General features: G+C 40.1%; 1 protein-coding gene across 6 annotated transcripts in view; it reads left to right on the top strand.

The window, feature by feature from the left end:
- Positions 1-26,361, top strand: part of raraa (retinoic acid receptor, alpha a) — a 657,787-nt gene that overhangs the window by 546,591 nt on the left and 84,835 nt on the right. For all 6 annotated transcript variants that reach the window (XM_069906794.1, XM_069906796.1, XM_069906797.1 and 3 more), the window contains one exon: positions 2,230-2,378. In XM_069906794.1, coding sequence (XP_069762895.1) covers positions 2,230-2,378 — 149 coding nt within the window. The remainder of the gene's footprint in view (positions 1-2,229; positions 2,379-26,361) is intronic.

The following is a 26,361-nucleotide window of genomic DNA, read 5'->3' as shown; positions in this document are numbered from 1 at the left end:
ATTACACTGTCCAATGATCTCAATAAAAATCTTGGGTAACAATAGGATCCACTTTGACATAAACACTGACTAAGTGAATAGCCTGTTGAATCTCACTTACTGACATATATATGAAAATTAGCCTTCAGGAGAATCCACTAGATGACATGAGGCAAATTGTAGAGACAGATGAAAAACTAAATATTGAAAGAAACTCGGCAATTTTAAACCAATCTGTATGTCTGAGCCTTTATCCCATTGAAAGGAATTGGAATTTCAGTCTCTGCTTGAGAAGAATTGTGGCTTTATTGGTTCACTGCATGTAATTTCAAGTTGTCTGAGCAATTCTATATAATGCTGTGCTACCCAGGTTAAAATGGGACAGGGAAAAGCTGATTGTGAATGACACGCGGCTGAAACTTCATCCAACCTAATGATGCCAATGTATCGTGAACCCTTCGTTCCCCAAGGTTGCAATTTCGGCTGCAGAGCTTCTCAATCTTTTTTCTTTCTGCACCCACTTGGAAAGATTTATTCTTTTGTCCATTCCACCCCCCCCCCCCCCCCACCAACTCACACTGCTCTCTGCCCGTTCTCTTCTCGAGTTGTGAACAGTGAATAAAAAATATTTGTATCATTGTACTCGTTTCTAACCCCACTGTAGCCAAGGGAAGTGAGCTTTCTTTTTAACTATATAAAATGGGGATGATTTGTCATTGGGTACAAGCTGAATGCAGGTCAGAATATCACTGTCTAATGTACTCACTGCCACAACCTAGGTTTCACCACAGATAGAAATGTCAGAAGTGAATACAACTCATGCTCAAGTACATTTAGTCCAAGCAATCACAGTTTTTTAAATATTATTTTTAGAACTCAGTACTTCTCAACTATTGAGCTACTTTTGAACTGTGTTTGTGCTTTAATATTAATGGACTAAGCAGCCAGTTCACAGCAGCAGTGAGATATTGGAAAGCTTTTTTCTGTTGTTCTCTTTGGAGAATAAAGTCAACAAGATAATTCAAAAAAATCCATTGCTCTCCTTTTAATACACATCACAAATCACAAAACTTTACAGGTCAGGTTAATGTTCTATCTTAAAGATTTGACACCTCAGACGGCCATCAGCCCTTCCTTGACTACTGTACTGTTTTGTGATTAAACAAGTCCCCAAGTTGAAGGCAGCGAAATATCATTCCTTTCTGGCCCAGATGAAATCATTCTCAGTCCCAGTCCCCGTCCACCATGTCTGACACCATCTTATGTAAATAGAGATGATTATTTTACTTTGCCATTGGATGAACATTGTACGTGCGATCTTTGTAAGGAATTAATGATTGCGCTGCAAGCATTAATAAACAGATAAAGTATCTAACTAGTTATTTCATGTAGTGTTTCCCTTTAGCTGATAGGCTCTTCCAGTCATAGGACAGTGGGAGTTTTGGTAAATGCTGCTGTGGTACTTCCTGTCATTATGTTCTTTGTCTCAAAGCCGTGAGATTGCAAAGTACTTGTAAATGTTGTCCCATACTTTTTTGGTAATGTTTTTCCCTGCATTGTTGGCAGGATTTTAAAAGTATGCATAATAACATCTCTTGCCTATCCTCCCATGGTAATTTTAGAAGTCTAGATCTTGTAGTCTGCCTATTGCTTTAAAAACTGTAATCAAGAGTTTGGGGCAGGAGATTTTAAGATAGTTTCGTTGACCGATTACCAGAAAATGAAGGTCACAAGAGCTCCATGTGAGCCGGTGGTGTCAGCATTTCCACAATTCAGACAAAGGTGTGAAAATAATACATATTTTCACTTTTATATCAATTTTTACTCAAATTTATTTTCCTTGAGTCCTTACCATTTAGTATATTTGCCTTGGAAGTTTCCCAGACAGGCTGACAGAAATGGGGTGCTGAGATCATGGAGAGATTCGAGCAAGAGGATGTAAACAAACATTAAATCAATTCCCAATCCTTTCTCCCCTTGAGCGAAATTATTGGCAAGGAATTCCACATCTCTAAATTTACCAAACTGTGTCAGTTCAGTATCTTGACAAGTCACCTTCCATAATCCATTTTTGTGTTGAGTACCTTGTCAAAAAGACCATCAAAATTTGCCCTCTTACTCCTGTTCCCCTTCTCTACAATCAATGAAGTTTATACAAATTAAGTGCAGTGAAAACTTTGAATGTTATTGAATACCTTTTTTTTTACTTTAAAAGCAGACTGATTTTAAAAATTTTATTTTGTATTTCAGCCATAGAAACACAGAGTACTAGTTCAGAGGAGATTGTTCCCAGTCCACCTTCCCCACCCCCTCCTCCACGTGTATACAAACCCTGCTTCGTCTGCCAAGACAAGTCATCAGGTTACCACTATGGAGTCAGCGCTTGCGAAGGATGCAAGGTATGAGACAGAGTTACGGTATATTTGCTTTGCTGTGCCAGTTTCAAAGGAGCGTACTAAATGTGTTTTCTCCTGTTCTTGGACCTCACCGTTTCTTTTCCCAACAGACTTGGTGATGGGTCTGAAGCGAATCTTGGAGCCCAGAAAGTAATGGGTGTCAGCACCATGAGAGGAAAGGGAATAGTCTTATTTATCAAAAATACACTTGTCATCAATGTAGTGTTTCCCACCAACAGAAATTTTGAATCACATCATGACTATACTGAAGTGAATACTACTGCAACACGTAAATACTATTTTTAAAAAAAATAATCACATCCTGACTGAGGGATAAATTACCCCCCCCCCCCCCCCCCCCCCCCCAACACCCCCTTTCATTTTTACAGCATTCTTAACTCTACTTTCAGTAGTGGTTCAATGAATAATTTACCAGACTAGTAACCAGACCTGGGTTAACAATCCAGTGATGCAAGTTCAAATCCCAGCTTGTCACCTGTTGATTTTAAACTTAGTTAAAAAAGAATCTGGAATTTTGAAATAATATCTCATCAATGGTGACCACAGCATTATGAAAAAAATCCATTAGGTTCACCATTGGAATCTGCCACCTTATTTGGCCTGGCTTTCATGTGACTCCAGATCTTCTACAATGTAGTAACTCTTGTCATCCCTTTGAAGGGTGAAGCATTTCATCACTGCTGTATTGAGAGTATTATAAAGACAAAAATCTGATAGACTACCATGCATTGACCTAGAAATTAAATTTGGTTTCAGCAAATTTAGTTGCTGATGGTCTGCTTGACCATGCAGGCCTTCTGATAAACGTCTCATAGATAACCCAAGTAACATCCTACTTTGATCGTATTCTTGTTATCATTTCTGAGACACTATACAAAACTGCTCGCAACCTGGAGCTATGTTCTGCCCTATCACTAGGCCACTACGTGAGTGATTGAAGTCCTCAGTTGTTCAAGACCTATGAATTTCATGGCATCAAGCCATAGAAGGAAAGTCATGATCCTCCCTGATTGCCACCTACCAACCACCCACAACTGATGAATCATTGTTTCTTGTGTTGAGAAACAGCTGGAAGAGCACTTAGAGCAGCAAGAACACCCAATGTCTCATCACCAAGCGGCTTGGCAATAACTCCCCTGAGTGAGTTGATGGAGTCCTGAGGGGTCTAGTTACCAGACAGGATCAGTGCAGGATCCGAGTGAACCTACTTGATGACACCATCACCAGTCTTCCTGTAACTGGAGTATTTGTACATGACGGCATTGATGGATGAATGGCCACAATGCATCTACCATGTTCATGCTGAAGACAACCCCTCTCCATGAGCTGTGTAGCATCACCATCATATTAAACAGAAGCTGTGGATCATCAACAGCAGCAAAAATTGGAATCCACTGTAGTCTATAACTTCATGGCTAACCATACCCTTTACTCTACAATTACATTCATGTCAGTAGATCAACCCAGTTTAACTGCCTAAGCTTCAACACCAGATCACATATGTGCAAAAGACAGTGTTAAGTATTCCCACAATCAGAGCTTCAGGTCATAACTCAATGTCCTGCCACATCTAGTCATAAATCATGATGGGTACTTAACATGAGAGCTAGAGGTTCCAAGATGTCACTAATGGCAGGAGATAGCACATGAAAGACAGAAACATTGTAACCATGTTCAGCCTGATGTGCTGAGTAGATTATCTACCTTGGCTTCCTCCTGAGCACCTCACCATTACAGAAGCTGTTTTTCAGTCAATTTGATTCACTGCATGCAATATCAAAATATAAAGAGCATTGGAACTTGCAAAGGGCATGGGAAATGTGTAGCATCTGGGATCTTGAGTAAAATGGATGCCAATGGGTATCAAGGGGAATGCAGTGGAGTCACGCCTCAAATGAAAATGGATGTGAAGTCACACATTCCAGTTCCAGGGCAACGCTGCAGGAGAAGCTTGGTGCAGAACTCTAGTCCCAACCAGAATCAGCTGCATTACTTCAGCCCTCCTTACATCGAGGCTAGGATGTTTGCAGATAGCTGCACAATGTTCAATTCCATTTGCAGCTTCGCAGCGAATGAAGTAGCAGGGCCTGAGGGCAAAAAGACAAACCCAGTCCTCATCCCTCAGGAACTTAGTAGCAAGTTCCATTTGTGCCAAGCAGTGTGACCACTTCCAACAAAAGGGAGATTCGCAGCAGAGACCCTTCATCAGCATTCTGGGGTCTACCACTGACGGAAACTCAGCTAAAATATTATGGCTACAAGAGCAGTTCATGGACTGAGTGTGCTGTGGTGTGCGACTCACGTCTTGTCACATTAACACTTCCGACATCTATAAGGTCTTGAATGTGTCCAGATGAGCACATTGCCAACAGCAGTCAAAAACTTTAACAAGCAAGTTAACACACACTATTACAGTGTTAACAACCCAGGTTCGAATTGCTGCTGTCTGTAAGGAGTTTGCATGTTTTCCCAGCTTCATTCTGGGTATTTTTCCTGGGTGGTCCACTTTTCTACTACTTTCCAAAGACGAACGGAGTTGTGAGGTTGATTGGCCACATGGAGGTATTTGGGAGACATGGGCTCATAGGCCAGAAGGGCCTGTTATCGTGCAGTATCTCTGAATTAAAATTGCAAAATCGAGGACGACTCAGCCAATTGATTGTTATCACTTACAGACAGCCACCACACTATTTTTAGACTTTTTCAACAACAGTCCAAAATCCTAGAGGTCATGGAACACTGAACAGTTTTGACAGATTCAAGCCAGGTCATCTGCACCTACTAGTGATGTGTGCATCTGCATCTACTAGTGGTGTGTGCCAGAGATGTCCTGAAAGTTTTGTAGTAACTTATCTGCTTCTGCATTTTGTTCTGATTGGATCACATCCAACCCCTTTCCATCGTGCAGTTCAATTTGGGTTCACAGCAAAAGGTTGATTGCATTTCAAAGAGAATAATTAATGAATTGATTTCTAAAAATATTTTGAACATGGTAAATGCACAGACAAAATGACTGCTGCTTGTAAATGTTGCAAGTACTATTTGTAAAATATCAATTCTGGGAATGGAGTCTAATTATTTTAAGTTCCGAGTAACACTTTGAGTGAGATGTTATTTTTAATACAGGTACCAATTTTGTCTTTGGTTGAGTGTAAAGGTTCAGGGTTCAAATCCTTCTTTTGCAATTGTCCGTACAAGATGGTTGACTCCAATGCAGTGGTTAGGGAGAGATACTGTTGGAGAAATCATCCATGTGAGGTGGGATTGCTTTGCCTAACTTTTCAGGTGGATATTTAAAAACAAATTATGCTATTTGAAGACAGCTCGGTTGTTATTTTGCCCAACATTCTTTATGCAACTAAAAATTGATGATCTTTTGCCACTTGTGGAAGTTCACCATTTTCAAAATGACTGCCATAATTGCCTAGAAAGCAATAACAAATAACCTCAGTAATTATTTGTCTGTGACGTGTTTGAGGTTTAATATAGGACGGCATAACATCAGGTTCTGTGTTGTGTGACATTTGTTTGTGTGTCAAGAACCAACTTTTCATTTGATTTATTTGCCAGGGGAAGCTTAGTCCCTTACCTTGAGACAGAGGATTAATGCCTCTTGTCACATGAACCAAGATAAGTGTGGAGAAAGTAAAGTTCTTTGTTGAAGTTTATTATTATCTGATTATACATGTACAATCCAAAGGGACTGTGTCTCTCCAGATCATGGTGCATGCACAAAAACACACTACATACAGGACATAAAGATCACGTAAATAATCAAAATAAATATACAGTAGAAGTCTAAAAATCCATTTGCCAGAAATCCAGACCACATGAGAACCAGGACTTTTCTAAAACTCTCAAACTTTTAAAATTTAACATGCTTTTGTGTGCGTGCAAAAGTGCCACAGATACACACATTTTTATTTTCCTTTAAAAATGCCTGTTTTGATAATTAAAGCATGGTGTATTTGCTAATGAATAAACTATTAAAATTTACCTGTTCATCTCTTTATTCCTACTTAAACTTTAATTTTAAAAGTACTACTCGAGAATTTGGAAAATCTGAAAATCTGGACTGACCCCAAGCCATCCAGACTTTCGGACTTCTATATATATGAACATTTGGGAAGACTTACATGGTTACAGGATACTGTCCATCAATCTCACACCCTGTGGGAAGAAGTTATTCCCCAACCTGGCAGTTCTGATTTTGATGCACCTGTACTTCCTCCTTGATGATAATGGGTTAAAGATTTGGCAAAAAAAACTTGAGAAAAGAAACATGATCATTTTAATCAGCCTGTAGAAGGATTGTTTTGGTGGGTTTGCAAAACTGTTGTAACATGTTTTGTTGAATGAAAAAGTTTTTAAAAAAGTGATTATTTTCATTGACTTAATCTCTTGTGGAACTGAAAGGGAGACATTCCTTTGGCTTAGAGAGTCTTTCTCAATGATTCTCTTTGCGGCAAAATTGCTTTTGAGCTGCTGTTGGCAGAATTACAAACACCAAAAGCTGTTGGCAAGCACCTTAACATCAATGTGGTTTGAGTGGAAGAGCAACAATTTCTTTCAAAACATTTAATATATTTGAAGTAATTTTGAACTTTTGATCTGAAATGCGCCAAATCTTGGAGTTACTTAAGGAGTGGAGGGAAAAGGATATTTAAAAACAAGAATGTTAAGAAGTTATTTGTCTTTTCCAAAGTAATCTGGCATGAATTCAGAGTCTAACTTATCTGAGATTTAATGCTGGCACATTACACAAACAGTGCTGCCAAAATATTTAAACAAACGTTATGTGATTGAAAACTGTTAGAGATGTGCAGGAGAGATAAATTAATGCTTTTTAACAATGAAAAAGTTATAGCTTGCCCCTGTATGCACATTCAGGGATAACTTTATACTTCGTTATTTAAAATTGTTGGAAATAATCTACTGTATGCCAAACTTCCAGTTTTAATAGGATAGGAATCTATTTTATTTATGGCTTTGTCACCCTATCTTGTACACCAATGTCCTTACCCAACCTTGCTATGTGACTCCAGACCCTCCATTGAAGTTGACTCTTTACTCCCTAGTGAAATTGCATATCAAGCCACCAGTTTAGGGGTAATTAGAGCTGCTGCAACGGCAGTGTTGCCACCGGTACAGACCCAGGAAAGGGGAGACCAGAGACAGAGCGCTGCTTCAAAGCATTCAACTGCCTGATCCTAATCCCAGTTTGAAATGGCCTGTTAAAGTTGTTGACAGTGTTTGTACGAAAATCCTGCACTCATAAGGTCTGTGCCCAAGATGGAAAAGCCAGTGTTCAACAGTGGCCATGGAGAATTGCATTTTCTGGGGAGCAGCAGAAAAAGAGAGAATGCCTCCCGTTGAGAATGAGAAGTATGGGAGACCACCCTATTAGAATGGTGACCACGGCAGTGGACCAGCAAGGGCTCAGCGGCTGAAGGACCCTACAGGAAAGGTGACCACGGCGACAGACCAGTGAGGGGCTTAGTGGCTGAAGGACAAAAACAGTCTGCTGGCAGTTTGTGGTTTGGGGGGTGGGGGGAACCCACATGGGCTGCTGACTGCTGGAGTCCGGCTCATGGGAACCAGATATAGGAGACAGGATTCTGAAGTGTTCTGAGGAAAAGCAGAGCTCCCGAGGGGCCTCAGGCACCGAAGGCGTCCTGATCATGTTTCTGATTAATCGAACAGGAGTCTGTGTGACTGCAGAGGCTGTGGGAGCACTGGAGTCAAATCAACGGACACTTGGTAACTCTGAAGGGACTCTCTTTTGCTTCTTTTTCTCCTATTGTTAGAGGCACCGGGCAGTGCTCCTGGCGACTCTGTTTGTCTTACGGCAGACAAAAGTTAAAGTATATCGTGTATGTTACAGTTTTAATGTATTATTATGTGACAATAAAAGGAACCTTGAACATAGTATTTTCTTACTGATTTAAGATTTTTAAAAAAAGATTGATACATTCCGTTATCTTGTCCTTGTGCACACGCTGTGCATGGACATCTGAGCCATGATTGTCTTATACTCAAGCATGGTGAAATTGCAGTCTTCCTGAGAACTAATTTTCGAAACTTTATTTATTAATTTTAACATATGAAGAAAGTAAGTAATTCACGTACAGAAAAAATACAAAATAAAGTAATACAAGTACAAAGTAACATAGTTAATACAATACCAATCTCGGCATCTCCCCCTAACAACTAAAAACTAAGACTAAAAAAAAAACTATTTTTAACCCCTAAATCCCCCCCCTCCCCACCCCCACAATAAAGAGTGAAGAATTAATACTATTAGTATAATAAAAAAAATAAAAAATATATATCTTAAAAAAAGCTTGATATATATAAAAAACAAACAAAAAAAATATTAATTAAGTATTAATTATTAATCCAAAAATTTTTTATTATATAAGAATATATATGAAAAAACAAAAAGAACTTAAACAAAAAAAAACAACTAATAATAAAAAACTAAAAAAAGAAAGAAAAAAAAAGAAAACATATATATAGAAAAAATATATAATAAAAAAAAGTTTTTTTAAAAAAATGATTAATTCAAACTTATTTAAATTGTATCTAATCAATAAATGGTGTCGACTTTAACTCATAAAAAGACATCTTATCTTGTATAGAAAAAGATATTCTTTCCATAACCAAACAAAACTTCATCTCTGAATACTACCTGTCTAAAGACAATACATTTCTATTCTTCCAAGTAGTCGCTATACATTACTTGGCCACTGCCAGCGTTAAGTAAATAAAAGAGATCTGGTAATTATCTAATTCTAAATCAATCAACGGTTGCATATTCCCTAATAAAAATATATCAGGGTCAAATACAATATGAAGATCATATAGATTATTAAATACAGATTGAATACCTTTCCAAAATTGTTGTAACCGATCACACAACCAAGCAGCATGTAAAAAAGTACCAGAAACCTGATCACAACGAAAACAAAGATCTGACTTACTAAAACCAAATTTTTTTAATTTTTCGGGTGTTAAATATAATTGATGTATAAAACTATAATTAATCATCGCCAATCTAGCATTAATCAATTTTCAAACACTATTACGGCAGATTTCAGACCAATCTTCTTCAGTTATTGTTAAACTTAAATCTTTTTCCCATTTCATTTTATCTTTATCCCAATCTATTTTACTTTCACTTTCCAACAAAATACGATACAAACCTGATATATAACCCTTTTTTGGAAATGAGAGCACATATTTCTCAAAATCAGTTTCAGACAGTAAATTCATTTGATGACCGCATACCTGTTTTACAAAAGATCTTAACTGATAATACACAAATATAGAATAACCACTTATATCAAATCTCTTTTGCAATTCTACAAAAGAACAAGAGAACTAATTTTCAACCTTTTTCTTTTACCTATGGACCCCTTAGGACTCTGCTAAAAGTTTATAGCCCCCCCCCCTTCCTTGTGAAGCAGTCAAGTTTAGTTGGTTTCTTCCATACTTCTCTCCTACCAATTACATAAAAAATATTTCACGATTTCATTCCATGGCCCCACTTTAGATGGCACATATGGCGACGCGGAGGAACCTCTGGAATTAGCTGCCAAGGGCATTCAGTGTATTTAAGGCAGAGATTGATAGGTGCCTGAAGAATCAGTGTATCAAAGATTATGGGGAGAAGGTCAGGCAGTGGGGCTGAGTGGGCGAATGGATCAGCTCAGGATGCAGTGACAGAGTGGACTCGATGAGCTGAATGGACTACCGATACTTCTGCCCCTATGTCTTGTGGATGGTGTAATCTTGCCTCCTTCAAACACTATTTATCAAATATAACAATAAAAAAATGAACTGTTACAGCCCTGGAGAAGGTGAATGGCTCAGTGAGACTTTACTATGTCCTTCTAAGCAAACAACCATAGAACACTACAGCACAAAAACAGGCTCTTTGGCCCATCATCTGTGCCAAATTAATTTTCTGCCTGGTCCTTTTGCCAGTCCTGTTCCTGGTCTTTCTCCACAGCCCTCCAAATTATTTTCATTGATGTGTCTATCTTGTTCCCTCTTGATAGCAGTTAATGATTCGTTTTTACATCATCTTACAACATTGACTTCCAGTTCATTTCTATTTCCTGCCTATAAAAAGGCTTCCTCACATCCTCCTTGTGCCCCAAAGATTTGAATACACGTTTATACAGGCAGTGAATCCTCAGCTAGACCACCAGGGAGGATCCCAAATAGAAACCAGATGTTGATCTCGAAACTGAATGAGCTCATCGTCTTCTCGTGACTGAATTAATTGAACCTCTGACTAAGCTTGGGCTAGTTATTTTTGCTGACTCAGTGGACTTCAGGTTTGCTAAATCACTGTGATTTCTCATATATTGGAACTGGCTCTTTTCTCTTGCTTCGACTACTTCAGCTCCTGTTCTCTCTGCTTTCCAATTCCATAGTTGGATCAGCTTACCTGCCTTACTCATCCACACAGAAATCACTGGCAATTGCTGGAGAATCAAAGAAATTACAGCTAGGGCCATTTTTTTTGTTGCACATCTTTGCCAATTTTAATTTTTCAAATTGATGGCTTATCCTGTTAATATTTCCTTCCTATGTTCTTGTGTATTTTCATTGTCTTCTGTTTCAAGTATTTATTCCATTCCCTTGTACCTCTCTGCTTCGAAAACATCCTATTATTTTCTTCCTTTAAAAGAAAATCTACCTAATTTCCTCTTCATTGGTCTATTTCTTTGGTTGCTTAATGATTTGTCCATCGGTGGAAACAATTTCTCCCTGTTCACTGCAACTTGTATCAGGGTATGGGGAAATCAGCAATTTGGTATTAATCAAGGAAATCTGCAGATACTGGGGTCGAGGGCAATACACATAAGTACTGGAGGAATTACAGGTCACACACAGCATCCCGAGGGAGGAAAAGGTAACCAATGTTTCAGGCCTGATCTCTTCATCAGGAATCTGATCTGGTGGGGGGGGGGGGGGGGGGGGGGAAGAAACAGGTTAAAAAAAGTGGAGTGGGGGGGGAGAGGAGGGAGGGAGGAGGAACACAGATTATCAGGTAAGAAGTAATAGATCAATACAGGTGGGAGGGTAGAAGAACCTGAGAAATTATTCGGTCTTTGATATCTCAGTAAACTTTCTTTAAGACATCTATCTTGAACAGTTTGTTTGTTTTCATATCAAGTCATTTTATTTGTTATATATCTGAATCAGAAAAAAAATCAAAAGTACTGTGGAACATGATGTTATCTTATTCAAAAAGTAGCACCATGTGTTCAATACTTGCTGTCATTAAAGGTGTTTCCTCTCAAGTTCTTCACACTTCTGGCATTAACAATGGCATATTACTCAAGTAATGATTAATCTAGACTGGCATATTCAGCACACTTTTGTGCCATGGCTGTCAGGGTGGCTTTAACCAAGACAAGTCAGTTAGCTCCCCTTGCTCAATGAGAGGGTCATTTATCAGTGACCAACACCAGATATAAATATTGTAAGAAGGGAAACCTTTATCTTTCAGCCTGAGACACAATCTTGTTCTTGATCATTTCAGCTACATACATTCACCATTTCTGAGACTTGTTCCTCAGTAGATCTTTATTCTGCACTTTGAATTTTAGTTTCTTTGTGCAAGCAAAGGTATTCCAAGATAAGGCCACGTGACCTCAAATACAAGCATTCCTGAGCTTTCGAGCTTTTGTGCCCTAAGAACTCCATGGTTGATCTGCCAAATTGACATTTGTCAGGGTTGATTGTTAGACCAAAGTCTTGGAGCCATTGGAAAAGGTGGCGCAAATGCAAGCGGTGATCTTGCTCATTTCGACTTGCTACAAGGATGTCGTCCAAGTAAATGTATGCCAAGTCCAAATCCCTGCCTAGAACGTCCATAAGCCGCTGGAAAGTTTGCGCGGCGTTCGTTAATCCAAATGGCATTCTAAGAAATTCAAAAAGTCCAAACTGGGTAATAATTGCCATTTTGGGAATGTCATCATCATGAATCAGTATCTGATGATATCCCTTTACCAGATCAACCTTGGAGAATATGCGGCAATGATGTAGATGGGCAGTGAAATCCTGTATATGAGGAATTGGGTACTGGTCAGGTGTAGCGACATCATTAAGCCTACGGTAAAGGCCGCAGGGTATCCATCCATCTGTCTTCTTGGATACCATGCGCAATGGTAATGCCCAAGGACTGTTGGAGCGTCGGATGATACCCAGCTCTTCCGTTGCCTTAAACTCTGTCTTTGCCTGCAGCAATTTATCAGGCGCAAGACGACAAGCCCTGGCATGAATCGGTGGGCCTGAAGTGTCTATGTAATGAGACACACCATGGGCTGTCTTCAAGGCATTGTAATTAGGAGTGAGAATAGGGGGATATGCGTTGAGCAGAGCAGCATAGGCAGCGTATGCACCCCAAGCTGGGAAACTCTCCCTTTGATACATGCCAGTGGGTATGGTGGTGGCATGAACCAATTTCCTCCGTTTCACATCTACCAATAAGTCATGGGAACGTTAAAAAGTCCACACCCAAAATAAGTTGAGCAACAGAAGCTAAGACGCAATTCCAATGGAATTCCAATTGAGATCCGTCTCGTGCCGAAGCTGGGAATGGTAGTTCCATTTGCCACTCGAAGAGCCAGGTGTTGTTGTTTATGCGTCCTTTCAAAATAGTTCGGCGGGAGTAAACTAAGCTCAGCACCCGTGTCTACAAGAAACTTGCGCTTACCTGCGTCGTCTTGAATATACAATAAACCCGTATTTGTGGTGGCTGCCAAGGCCACTACTGGCAGACGGTTCTTTCATTTCCCGCCTTTTTCTTGTAATAGGTACATGGCTGGACACATTTATGGGCATTTCACCCCCCCCCCCTCCCCCCCAACGGCAATGGTAAAAACACACCTATCGACGTACGTCAGCACGTTCCTCCTTCTTTGATTGGACTGTAGATACAGGAGACTTGTAGGATGCAGGAGATGTATCTGCTGCCAAGACAGGCTGTATTTGAGCAGACTGTTGTGTAGAAGTACGAGAGAGCCTGTCAGCCTCCCGCGCTATGTCATGGGGACGGTAGAAATCCCTGTTAGCAGTGGGTATGGCGACGCGAGCTGGCAGTTTTGATAGGAATAGGTTTCAAAAAGCAGGCAATGAATGGATTCCTGTCACCCAGGCCTTCCATGTTCCAATGCCGTATGCCGCGCTCATGCCTTGTCAATTCCAATGCATCCAGAAGAAACTGGCAGAACCTGGTGTCCTGGTTCTCCGCCGGAGGATTGGCAATAAATTTGCTCACTCAAGATGCAGTAGCAGCGTCCAACGCACTTACGACATGCCAGAACTTTGTGTCTTCTGCCGTTATACCCCAAAGACGAAACTGGGTTTCAGCCTGAATAAGCCAAACCCGAGGCTGATGTGCCCAGAAGGGAGGCAAATGAAGTCCAACTGCATCAATTGCCACTGTGGCAGCGGCTTCCGCTGCTGCTGAAGCCTCATCCATTATGACTGGAGATTCAAGTTTCAATTGAATCTTACAGTCGGGGTCACCAATTGTAGCGGCTACTACGGTAGAGCTACTAAAGAAATACAAACATATGCCAGAGTAGTCAACTCAACACTCATTTATTGAAGGTTTACAAGCAGCTTTTATTCCATGCCTGTCCCGGGCTCCACGGGACAAGGTGGGATCTTTTTAAGAGACAGCTGCTGGTCCACAGGACTTGTTAACATTCCGCGCCTTTCGGCAGGGAACCCAGCTGATCAACATGCCATCCCTTGGCACTCAGTACTGCTAGCATGCCAGCCCTTAGGTCAGTCCGTGCACTGACGGTGGCGGTTTGCATTACCGGGCTAAGCGCCCGCTCAGTGCGCTACACAGCCACTACACTTTGATCTTAATTCTGAGTTGATTTGTATTTCTTATAAACAAATCCACTTTTTTAACCTGAACCTGATCTCAGCAACCAAAGTGATTTACAGTAAAAGCCTTCTGTGTTTCCTAAAAAAAATCCTTGAATTAATTAATTTCTATTGAAATCATTTCATAACTCCACCTGCCAACATTACATAGCGAGTCAAATTAAGTAAGACCTTATAGAAAATACTGCAGAATGATGTCTTCACATTCAGCGTTGCACCCAAGCAAAATATTGATCTATTGTTATTCAAGCAAACATTGGAAGAAATAAGGAATTAATTAACAAACCTTTGAAGATCTTTGGGAATGGGATGGTGGAGTCAATTACCACAACTGTATTTGCCTAATGAAAACAAAATAGCAATGATTTGGAAGAGTGTGAAATGATTCACACCAAGACTTCTACCTGCTCTCCAAAACATCCCTTTAGCTTTATTTTATCTCCTTTTGTAGTTCAAAGTAATACACTGTATCTTCGTGATTTATATCAGACTTTCAGTAATTTAACTTAAAACATACACAAATATCATGATACATAAAAAAAGTGAATTGTTTATCAAATGCATATGTATTTAGCTGAAATAATTTCGTGCTAAATGATACCCATTCTTCTGACATTAACTGTACAAGCGGCAGAGTTTTCTCCATCCTTCAGCAACAATACCATGTCACACATTATAAATGCATTTTTAGGAGGTGCAAGTCCATTGAAATACTGGAAACAATTAGTTGATTGTTTGCTCTGTTATCTTCAATTTTTGTACATTGGTGAAACCAAATCTTTTGAGGAAAGTAATTTTAGTTTGTATTAATGATTAAATAGAATTTAACTTTCATATAAACACAAGAAAGTACCTATAATTAATCTCCTAAGTTTTGGTAAATTATTTGTCTTTGTTATGGGCTTGGGAGCTGTACAGATTCCCTTATTTTGTTAACTGGTGTCATCAATAAAATCAATCTATTGTTTGACATAGTCACTCAACAGGCTGCCTGTCCTGGTTGACAGTAGATCTCTGCAACCTCCAGATCCTTTTTGACCAGTCAGTCAGAAAACTCTAAAGGTTATTTACCGACTAATCCAATACATCTGAGTTAAATGAATTCATCCAATTTTGTTAAAGAAGACAAAATACTTGAGTGAAAGTGGAACAACATTGAATCATTCCAGAGTTATGGGGCGCAATCTTACATTGGCCTTGTCGTTCATTAATGTCTTACTTTTATCTGGATTGTTTTAGATTTCAGTTTAATCAAGTTCTCTGAAGCCAAATATACTAACTTCAGTTTATAATCAGCCATTCACAATTTACATCTTATTTAAAGTTTCAGTATGGATTTTCTATTATGAATTTTGTTTTATTTACAACGTAGTACAAGCCTTAGGTCAGTCCGTGTACTGACGGTGGCGGTTTGCATTACCACGCTCAGCCTGCTACACAGCCACTACACTTTGATCTTAATTCTGAGTTGATTTGTATTTCTTATAAACAAATCCACTTTTTTAACCTGAACCTGATCTCAGCAACCAAAGTGATTTACAATAAAAGCCTTCTGTGTTTTCTAAAAAAAAATCCTTGAATTAATTAATTCAATTACATCTGAATTACATCGTGGGAGGAAACCCACGCAGACACGGGGATAACGTACAAACTCCTTACAGACACACCAGATTCTAACCCAGATGCACGAACCACTATGTTAACTATGCTACCCCCAATTGCCAGTGTTTTATAATGCAGTTCCGTGACTTTAACCAGAGGCTGTTCATATTACTAGATAACTGGTTGTTCACAGTTGCCAGTCACAGAGAGCTAATGTTTATAATTAAAGCATTTGATCTTTCTGTTAACTCAGGTTATTTTTTGCCAATTGCTGTAATTTGGCTCAAAATGAGGGACTCAGTATTGAAAAACAATACATATGCATGTAAAAATAGCATGTGGTCACACCACCTTTAACTGCTTCTTGTGGATTCCTGCTAGTTCCAAAGTCATTCCTTTTTTTATACAACTTTTTAGTTATTAAAAATTATAAATCAAATTGCCAAGGGTTCTCTGTGTCTTTTCCTTCCTTTCATATCAATTAATTAAGTTGGACCTCGTACAAAACAAGAGCAATGTATAACATGCTAAAGTGAAATAGAATTGATGTGTGTAGATCACACAACATGCCAATGGGAAGCATCTGGGAAAAACAGAAATATGTGGTTCATGTACAACTGATTAAGGACTCCCATGAGACGTGCTGGATCACTGGGAAGCAGCCATGTTAAAAGCACTTTGTTGTGTGTGTGGGAAATGAGTGGAAGTGGTTTGCTACATAGGAATTGATGGGTTAAATTGCTGATGTGTTTACCTTGAGCCAATTGCAGTGTTTGTTTGGCAACACATTAAGATCCAGACAAGCAACTGTTAATGGAGTCCTGTTCATGAACTGATAGAGAGCTCATGATCTCAAATCTTTTGTATTTCATAACCCTTGATTCTAGCTGATAAATTCGATGAAGAATTTTAGTACCTGATCTCAGTCTTCATACATTTCTGATAGATCCATCATGGACCAACATATTTAATTTTAGGCTTTGCAATTTTTTGTAGTGTAATAAAAGGGTGATTCTGGGCAACATTTAAATCCTTCCAAAATACTGTCTTTTAAGACTGTAAGTACTTTTAAGCTTGCTGATATGTATTCCAAATCACAGAGTATGTATATCCATCAGGGTTATTCAGATTTGTATTGAATAGCTTGGATAGCTTACAATATACATTATATCCCCTGCTATCCAGAATTCAAGCACCGGCAATCAAGCAATCAGCCAAAAAATTGTGGAAAATAAATAGGTAAAATATACAAAAGTTTGAAAGTTCACCAATCATGCAGCCACACAATCTAAAACAACCGGAAAATACACTTATCTGGCATCTACCAATCCCCATAGGTGCCGGATACCAGGGGTTTTACTGTCTTATTAATTATTTATTTTTTTACCTGTTTTGCCACAATGTAAATGACACAGAGGAATGCATTCAGCCCATCAAGTCCTTGTTGACTCCTGGTTGAGCTATCCTATTCCCTCTGTGCTTCCCCTGTACACCTGTAAGTCATTCTATCTCTCAGATCAACATCCCTTTGATTCATTTTGCTATTAACCTATCAAAAGGAATACTTTACAGCAGCCAATTAACCAACCAGCTCAACTCTGGGTTGTGGGAGGGAACTAGAACACCAGGAGGATGTCCACAAGGGCAGAGGAAATGTGTAAACTCCCAACAGCATTCAGTGTTGAACCTGTGTCCCCGGAACTGAGACCTGTGTCCCCGGTACCATTTACTGCACTGTCAGTGCTGTTACTACATTGATACAAGAGTTGGAATTGAGTGTTATCCCTTTTTTCTGTTACTCCCTTCCAGATAATTTGCTGCCCACTCCAAAACTCTCCATACATTTTGGATCGAGTGGAAGAGAAATGCTTTTGCTCCTGTGGGTATGAATTTATAGAGTACTTAGCCCCAGATACTGCCGATACTTGATCAATGATTGTACTCAAGACAAGAATAGTTATAAGTTTTGGATACTGAGTGAAAAGGCCCATGACCCCTACGCCAGCTTCTTTTTATGTTCTTATATCGTCATCAGGGAATCAGCATACAGGAGGGAGATTGAAAACAACAACAACCTCACACTCAAGGAGCTGTTTGTTGACTTCAGGAAGGGAAAACCAGATGTGTATGATCCAGTGATCATTGGGGGATCAGAAGTGGAGAGGGTGAGGAAATTTAAGTCCTTGGGAGTCACTATCTCGGAGAATCTTTCCTGGACCCGACTCACCAATGGCATCATGAAGAAAACACGTCAGCGCCTCTACTTCCTCAGGAGTTTGCGGATGTTTCGTATGACACCAGAAACCCTGGCAAATTTCTACAGATGTGCAGTGGGAAGTGTGCTAATCGGCTGCATCAGAGTCTGGTATGGGAACACCAATACTCCTGAGTGTAAAGCCCTGAAAAAATTAGTGGACACAGCCCGGGACATCACAGGCAAAACCCTCTCCACCATTAAGAACATCCACAGGAGAACTGCAGCAATCATCAAGAATCCACATCACCCAGCACACTCTCTGTTCTCACTGCTACCATCAGTAAAGAGGTATAGGTGCCACAAGGCTCGCACCACCAGGTTCAGGAACAGCCGCTACCCCTCCTCCAACAATGACAAACTCAATCAGGGACTCATTTAAGGACTCTAACTTGTGCAATTTTTTTTTCTCTCTGTAGTGCACAATTTGTATACATTTCTTTATTTGTTTACATGTACAGTTTTTTTTTGCACTACCCATAAGTGGCAATTCTGCCTCGCCCGCAGGAAAAAGAATCTCAGGATTGTATGTGACGTCATGTACAGGTACTCTGACAATAAATTTGAAATCTGACTTGGACGGTGCAGGTTCCAGAAAGTGGTTGTATCAACTCTATTCTAAGGACAGAAATCTGTTTAAAGATGTGTTTGCAATGGAAAATGCAGAGTAATTGGCTTTTGTAACCGTTCTGTGCCACAGGTCAGATATATCATGGGCTTAAGCTGTGTATATTTAGAACCAGTTTGGCAGCTCAGCCATCCTGCAGGAACAAAGCTGATGTTCCTAAGTCAATTGAAGTCCTTGAAGTTTGCATTATTGGGGTCAAGACTGGATGACCTTTTTTTTCTCTTGAGTGTAATCAGACCTGTACCAATGTTTGACAGGACCACTTTTGAACTGTGATCAGGATCTTACTGAATATTTATATATTGGTGGCTTTTTCATTTTCAGTCAATTCAGTATGTTGATAGATTATAAACCAGAAGTTCCTGCAAGCACTATATTAAGCTCATTGGTTATTTTTATACATATCAGCTGAACGGCTGCTAAACCTATTAAAGCAAAGAGACTTTTGTTTGCTGGTTGATATTGTTTAGCCCAACCAGTAGATTGTTTATACTGTGTCCCCATGTTCAATAGCCAGCTGTGACTATTATTTAGACTTGATTGTGTTAGCTTTCCTGGTTTCATTGCCCTTGCTTGGGCTTAAATTGCTCTTGACAGCAGTTGAGTGCTGTGTTTTGACAGTGAGAAAAAGCTAATCGGATGAGTCTTGTAAAAGTGATCACCTGTCAAGTGTTTGACCTTGACATTAGAACAAGAACTCCAACCCACACACTCCATATCTGAAACTGACAAGGAAAATAACGTTTGAAAAATATAAATATAGTAATAGGTCAAGGTAGACTAATAGTGCATGTGAAAGTTACTTCTTGCTCAGTTGCTGTTACCAAGCCAGTTGGAAACACTTGTCATCGGTGGGTGGTACACTGTAACAGCAACAGCGATTGGGACTGAAATGCGAATCCAGTGCTGTCTGTAAGGAGTTTGTATGTTCTCCCCGTGTCTGTGTGTGTTTCCTCCGGGTGCTCCATTTTCCTCTCAGTTGTAGGTTACTTGGGGTATTTGTGGGCCGGAAAGGCCTGTTACAGAGCTGTGTCTAAATTTTTTAAAAATAGCCTAGTTGCCTGAATGTTTGCTCATCCCCAAGTCCAGAATGGCTTTAAAATACCTTCCTGTGCCAACCCTGAATACATTTTCCATCACTAGAATTCAGACTGCACAGAGAACACTTGCTACATTAATACCTGGAATGTCTCTTGAGGGAAGGTAGGACAGGATGTTGTTTAATTGAGTGGTACAGCATGGTAACAGGCCCTTCCGTCTCACAAGCCTGTACAGCCCAATTACACCCAGATTAGCCTTGTTTAGAAGAGAGGAGGCAGAATTGAAACCTATAAAATTCTGAGGGTCATGTGAGAATTTATGTGAAAAGAATAAACACTTTCACACTGCCAGTACAAGCCTTTTCAATGCTACCGAGGCGGCTTGGGGGATCATTTTTCATCCATCTTTAATCCCTCAAGCGAGGTAGTCTCAGAGGCGAAACATTGTGAATGTGATGTCGTAATGTCTCATACATGTGTGCCATTTTGGGGGTGACACCAAAATCAGGGAGCTCCAGACCTTCAGGGCTCAGGAGGAAATCAAACCCCAGATGACCAGTACAGTGAAAGATGGTTCAATACATGAATGGCTGTCTACACAGCTCATGGAGTGTGGGTTCACCAGGACCAAAGCCTAGGTGATAACAAAGCTGTTGAGCCTCCACAAGAAATTCTATCAGGTAATGGATCACCATGGTAGAAGTGGCAGAGGCCAACTGGACTAGTGCTATTTTGACCTGTGCCAGTCTATCTGGTAACCTGCCACTCCAGTCTCTCTGCTGAGCACAGTGGACGAGCCAGCAGTTTCCGATGCCATCCCTGATCCATCTCCATCCTCCAACATCACTGCAGAAGTTGTTAAGGCCACCAGATTGGAAACAGATCCGCCGATCAGAGATTCTCCAGGTAAAAAAATAATTTCTTCTTTGTGATTACAATCAATCTAATTTGGTTTGGTGAGAGCATGTCTGCCCATAAGGACTTATGTAGCTAATGTTGCTTGTGATGTTTTACTTTCTAGGATGCCAGTCGCAGCCGAAAAGGCAAACGTTGACAAGGGCACAGGAGTTTTCAAAAGAAACGAAAGAGGTGCTGCAGTCAATGGAGCAGAATGACACTGACGACGACGCAAATGCCTAGAGAAGCAGAGGGAGCACAAGGATGCGAGAAGAAGGTCGTGAGGCTGAGTTGGCAGCATAGGACCACCTGAAATCGTTTGGCACCGTACAGTGTGACATCAAAAATCAGGCCTTGCTTCTGCGGGACCTGATTACACACATGCCCTTCCCTACAATGCATCACCCTCCTCCCTCTCCGTACCACCAAACTCTCTCAGGCCAGTACCGTACTCCTGCCCCCCGCCTACAAAGGACATTCACAACCTTGTCCAGGCAGATGAGTCATTTGATTCCCCCTTCATCATCCTCCTCCTTCCTCCATCTACTGGAGTGATCGCTTCTGAACATGCTTACATCGTATTCTTATTTTGCACTGTTGAAAAGAGTTTGCTGACATTCGATTTGCACTCTTTATTGTTATTGTTGTTTACATTCTACTTTTGCACTACATTTCTCGGACAAGTGCCTTAGTCCTTCAATAAAAATTGTTAATTTAGACCTTTAATAAAAATTGTTAATTTTTACCTTAAGTTGCTCACCAATTTACAGAATTGTCAAAATTGCTTCACGGATAGCCTGGTGTCCATGTGCTTGTTCCCTCGATAGGCAACTTGGTCAGGCTCAAGGAAATGGGGTAGCTCAGTGGTCCCCTCAGGCATGAAGTGCTCTGTTTTAATTTCACATATATTGTGCAGAACATAGCAGGCAACAACAACATCTGATACACGACTGGTACTAATATCGAGTCTCTTGGCCAGGCACCTCCAGCAACTTTTGAGACATCCAAAGGCATTTTCTACCACCATCCTTGACAAGGTCAAATGTTGGTTAGAGGTCCATGGAGGTTGATCAAATGAAGGTTGGTTAGTGTTTCATTGGCCGTTCCTGAGGGGATAGGCTGGATCTCCGATTAGATACACAGTGATTTCCACACTGTTGTCAAATTTGGAATTTTGTGGGTAGATAAATGTAAATGTAACTACTTTAAGCACCCTCTGACATCTCAAGCAATCAGTTCAATAATGCTTTCTGGTGACCATTTATAAAATGAGAGAACCTGACCCTTGCACTTGTTCAAAAATCTCATTTGAAGTAGAGTCAGTCAGGCATTCTTTAATTTAACAAGTATATATCTCATTGTCATTGCATCCTGCTTGGTTACATGTGACACGAAAAAAATCAAGAGAGATTGCCTGATCCGCACATTCCTCACTGTATAGTGGGGTTATAGAAACTTACTTCACCTGGGAAAAGGTACCCGCCTTGATCTTCAGCCTTTCTGTAGATGGGTGAGTTAGTTAAAACTCAAGCGGCCAAGCCAACCCCCATACACATCTGTGAAGCTAGAAGAGCAAAAGACACTCTTCATTGTGGCGCATATATTAACATTTGCGCCACATGAATTGATAATGACAAAAGATTGTCACTTAAGCCGAGAATTTGTGGTCAACACAGCTTGAAGAAGAATCAAGTTACACCCTTTCCAATTGTAGTAGGCTTGAGTATCTTCGGGGGGGGGGGGGGGGGGAGAGGTCAATGATGGGAATACGTGTGCTGTCGATGGCACCAGTATACATTGGATACCTCCGTTCTGCAAATTCGTCCATTGACTCCTGAAGATGTGCGCCTCTTGGCAATTGGACATGACATTTGGCTCGGACCATTCTCAGTGCTCTGGTAACCTGGCATACTAGCACACACACACAATGGAGACACCCACTCCAAAAATACAACTGTTGGATCAGTATTCACTTGGGGTTGCATACCACCACAAAGCAACAGTGAGTCTAAACCGAGGTTCCAGAGGCTGTCGCCAGTTTGCTGCCTTGGGGCTCAAGAGTTGAAAGTGTCGCGAGACACACAGAAAATAATTCATTGGATAAATCATTGGATATTTAAAGTTTTTAGATCACAGTTGTCTCTTTACCTCGTCAAATTCCTTTCTTTGTTTGACCAAGGCAGGGCTGAAGTCCTGGAAAGACATTATTTTTGCATTGTCCACCACTAATGGGCCATTATTATTTTTTGAATATTCATATGTTGCTCTCAAGATTGCATCTCTCTTGGTAACTTAAAAGTCTTACCAGGACTGGTTGGGGGGGTTGCTGTTTGCCAGTTCTTCTGGGTCTGAGGGTCTGGTGAGCCCTTTCAATTTGCAGTTTTGCACTTGTTTTGTCCCAGCATTTGTGGGATCCATGTTGCAAAGAAACTCACTGCGTCTTTTCCTGCTATAACTTCTCTCAGTCCAATGATTATGTTGTTACGCCTGCTGAAATTTTCCATTTGATCAATCTTGTCCATCAATCTTATGATTGTGTCCTATGTTTTTGCTTTCTCTTCTAAAACCTTTGGCCTTTCTTTTGTTTCGTCCAGCTCAGCCTCTGAAAAAGTCATCCGTTCGTTTACGTCTTCCACGACTTCTTTGATTTCCGTTACTTTCTCTGATACATCTCTCATTGCTGATTCCACGCTCGTGAACGACTGCATAAAGTTTCTGTCATGTTCAGGATGGAGGTTAGATCTTGGGGTGATTACCCAGCTCTGCTGGCTTCAGCCAGTCCTAAGGCCCCTGCTGAGTCACTTCTCATCAGGCTTCCACTCGGTGTTTCTGGCTGAGCTGTTACTGCTTCAGTTTTTGTTTTTGGTTGCCTCAGACATTTAACACTAGTTTTATCCATTTTTGACAATAAAATTCTGGTTTTTGAGCTTTTAAACTGTCTCTTTTAATACTTTTCGTGCTGCGCTCTTACAAAACACTTCTGCTGAGCTCATTAGCATGGCCACATCTCTGAGTTTGATAGATTCTTGACCAGGATAAGGGTGAAAGATGGTAGGCAGGAATGGAATGACCAGATCAGCTATGATCTCATTAAAAAGCTGAGCAGACCTAGGGGGTCAAGTGGTCTGTTTTTGCTGCTAATTCAAATGTTCAAACAACACTCACATTTCTAATCTTAGTCAATTTAGTGAACTTGGGCAGTTACCTAGATATCAACTGCTTATTTGTTTGTTTTCTTTCTGCAAGTGATAACTTACTATTAATGCAAAAAGGTAAGGTTTGAAATTAGGTTCTGCAAAATCAAATTATCCCTAATGGAAAATTAATTTTTCACTGTTCATTGGTGAATCTAAAGTATCAGAAGTCATTGCATTCATATCTTTAATATGAGACTGTCGAACAAAGAACCTGCGAAGTTGATATATGCCTCATGCTGACTACACCATTAACATTGTTCCAAGAATTTGAAGCAACTACATTGTGTTCAAACTGATCTTAAATGGCTAAATTCTAACTAAAGGATGAGATAAGTAATGTCTGCATTTTGTGGACAGTCATTTCATGCTGAGACAGATGTTCCAGCTGAAATAAGTAGTCCATAAAGCTGTCTTTAGAAATACATGCTCTTGTGTTATGCCAGTAGTAAAGGCATTGTTTTCAAATGCAGCAGCGAGTTGACTTTTGGAATTCCAACAAGTACCATCACACAAAATAATTTTTTTTTGCCAAGATCTTGATTTAGGCTTTTTGGCATTTGCCAGTTGCAGCTAAAAGACCCACCATTTTTTTCATCTCTGAGAAGCCATTATTCTGAATTCACTGCCATAAAATCATTGGAGAGAGTATCACATATGTGTCAGCAAACTTGCCATGTGACAAAATCACCCTGTGATGGACATGGAACAAAAAACTATTTAAAATATTATTGGCTTATTAAAGCCATTATAAAAACTAACTTAAAGTCAATTACTTTGCTGTCTGTAAATAGTGCCCACCTACATTCCTGACAGACATCATCCTGCTCTGCAATTTGGAACTCTTATATTCTTTTGTTTGCTCTTTTTTTGTCTCTGTTTCTTACCCTCTAATTGTTCCCCTTCACTTATTGGCCAGATCACCTTGTTTATAGCTTATCCCCATGGTCACCCCAGTTTCACCACCTCACAGGCATTACCTTCTCCCATCCTCCCTGCAACTTTACAAGTTTCTTTATCTCCTTCCCATTTCTGATGAAGGACGTTCAACCTGAAAACATTGCTCTGTTCCTCTTCCCACTGATTGCACACACACACACACACACACTTCTCTGCAGTCTGTCTATTTGCTGGTTTTGTAATATAATCTCACAAACCAAATTGTTCAGCCCCTACAACTTAATTTAAGGCAAGATTGTGCAAAGAGGCCCAGACAGCTTAAAACCAGTGCTGCAGATGGTGTTTAGAGTCATTGGAAGTGCTGCACGACAAATGAAATGCTGCTGTTTCCACACAATGAAATTCACCTCCATTGCCTGACAAATTGTGTCCTGTGATCCACCAATCCACTTTAAAGCTCCAGGAGACTAATTGCTGAATACAACAAGCAGGTAGCTGAAAGTTCTTCTGAGGTTTTCTGGCATATGTCGGAGGGTTGGGCCTGGTCTTTCATCCAATCGAAGCAAATTCTGTCTTTAATGCTACAGAAGACTTTCTGTCAACCGGTTTCCATTTATTTATGTTATAAATCTTGGGTCAACAATTATGATTGCAGTAAAATGAAGCAATTTAAAATAATACAAAACATATTTTGCTTCACATGGTCCAGTTGTTAAAGTCAATGCAGAGGTGGAGCATTTAAAAACGTTAATAACCCCAGACATTTGTGTTAATTATTCCCAACAAAGAAAGCAGCAGACTTTTGCAGGAAAGGAAAGGTTGAGAAGGACGTGCAGGCAAATAGGACTAGCCTAGAATGCCATCTTGGCCAGCATGGACGAGTGGGATGAAGGCCCTTTTCCATGATGCATGACTGTAGGTCTCTACAGTTAGTTGCAGGTCTTTGACTCTTGGAAGCTAATTTTAACTTGATGTTCCCGACAGTGCAAGATAGACTGTGTTTGGATGTTAGTTGAGACCAGGACCAGTTTTGACTGTGATAGCATCTACTGTCAATTAGCCTGTTTGAAACTCACTGTCTAGTCTTCGCTTACTTAAGACAGTTACCACTCTAACTCGCAGAGATGCCTCACAGGAAAATATTTGTGGCTTTGGAACAGGCTGGAGGGTATAAAAGGATAGTGCACCTGCAAAATAAAGTTATATTGCAAATGATGGGTGGTAGCAGATGTTTTAAGCTTACATTTTGTGGAACTCCTTAAAAATTGGCACTATATCTTAAAAAATGTGCTAAAATGTGTCGGGATCTTTGGGTGAAGTGAGTGAACCATGCATAATATTCTTAGCAGTTGAAAAATTAACACACTTATGTCTGTTAGATGTCAAGTTTGGGTTTGAATATTGGGTTTGGATCTCACCACAGTTAAAGAGAAGTTACTTTCTGCATATCTAGCTTGGTAGGAATTAAATTGGACCAGGTGTTTAATTATCAGAAGCTCTATGCTTATATACATGGGTAAATACGTAA

Source organism: Narcine bancroftii, chromosome 12, assembly GCF_036971445.1.
Source record: "Narcine bancroftii isolate sNarBan1 chromosome 12, sNarBan1.hap1, whole genome shotgun sequence".
NCBI classification, from domain to species: Eukaryota; Metazoa; Chordata; class Chondrichthyes; order Torpediniformes; family Narcinidae; genus Narcine; species Narcine bancroftii.
The sequence above is the reverse complement of the archived record's forward strand: the minus strand, read 5'-3'. Positions and strand labels throughout refer to the sequence as shown.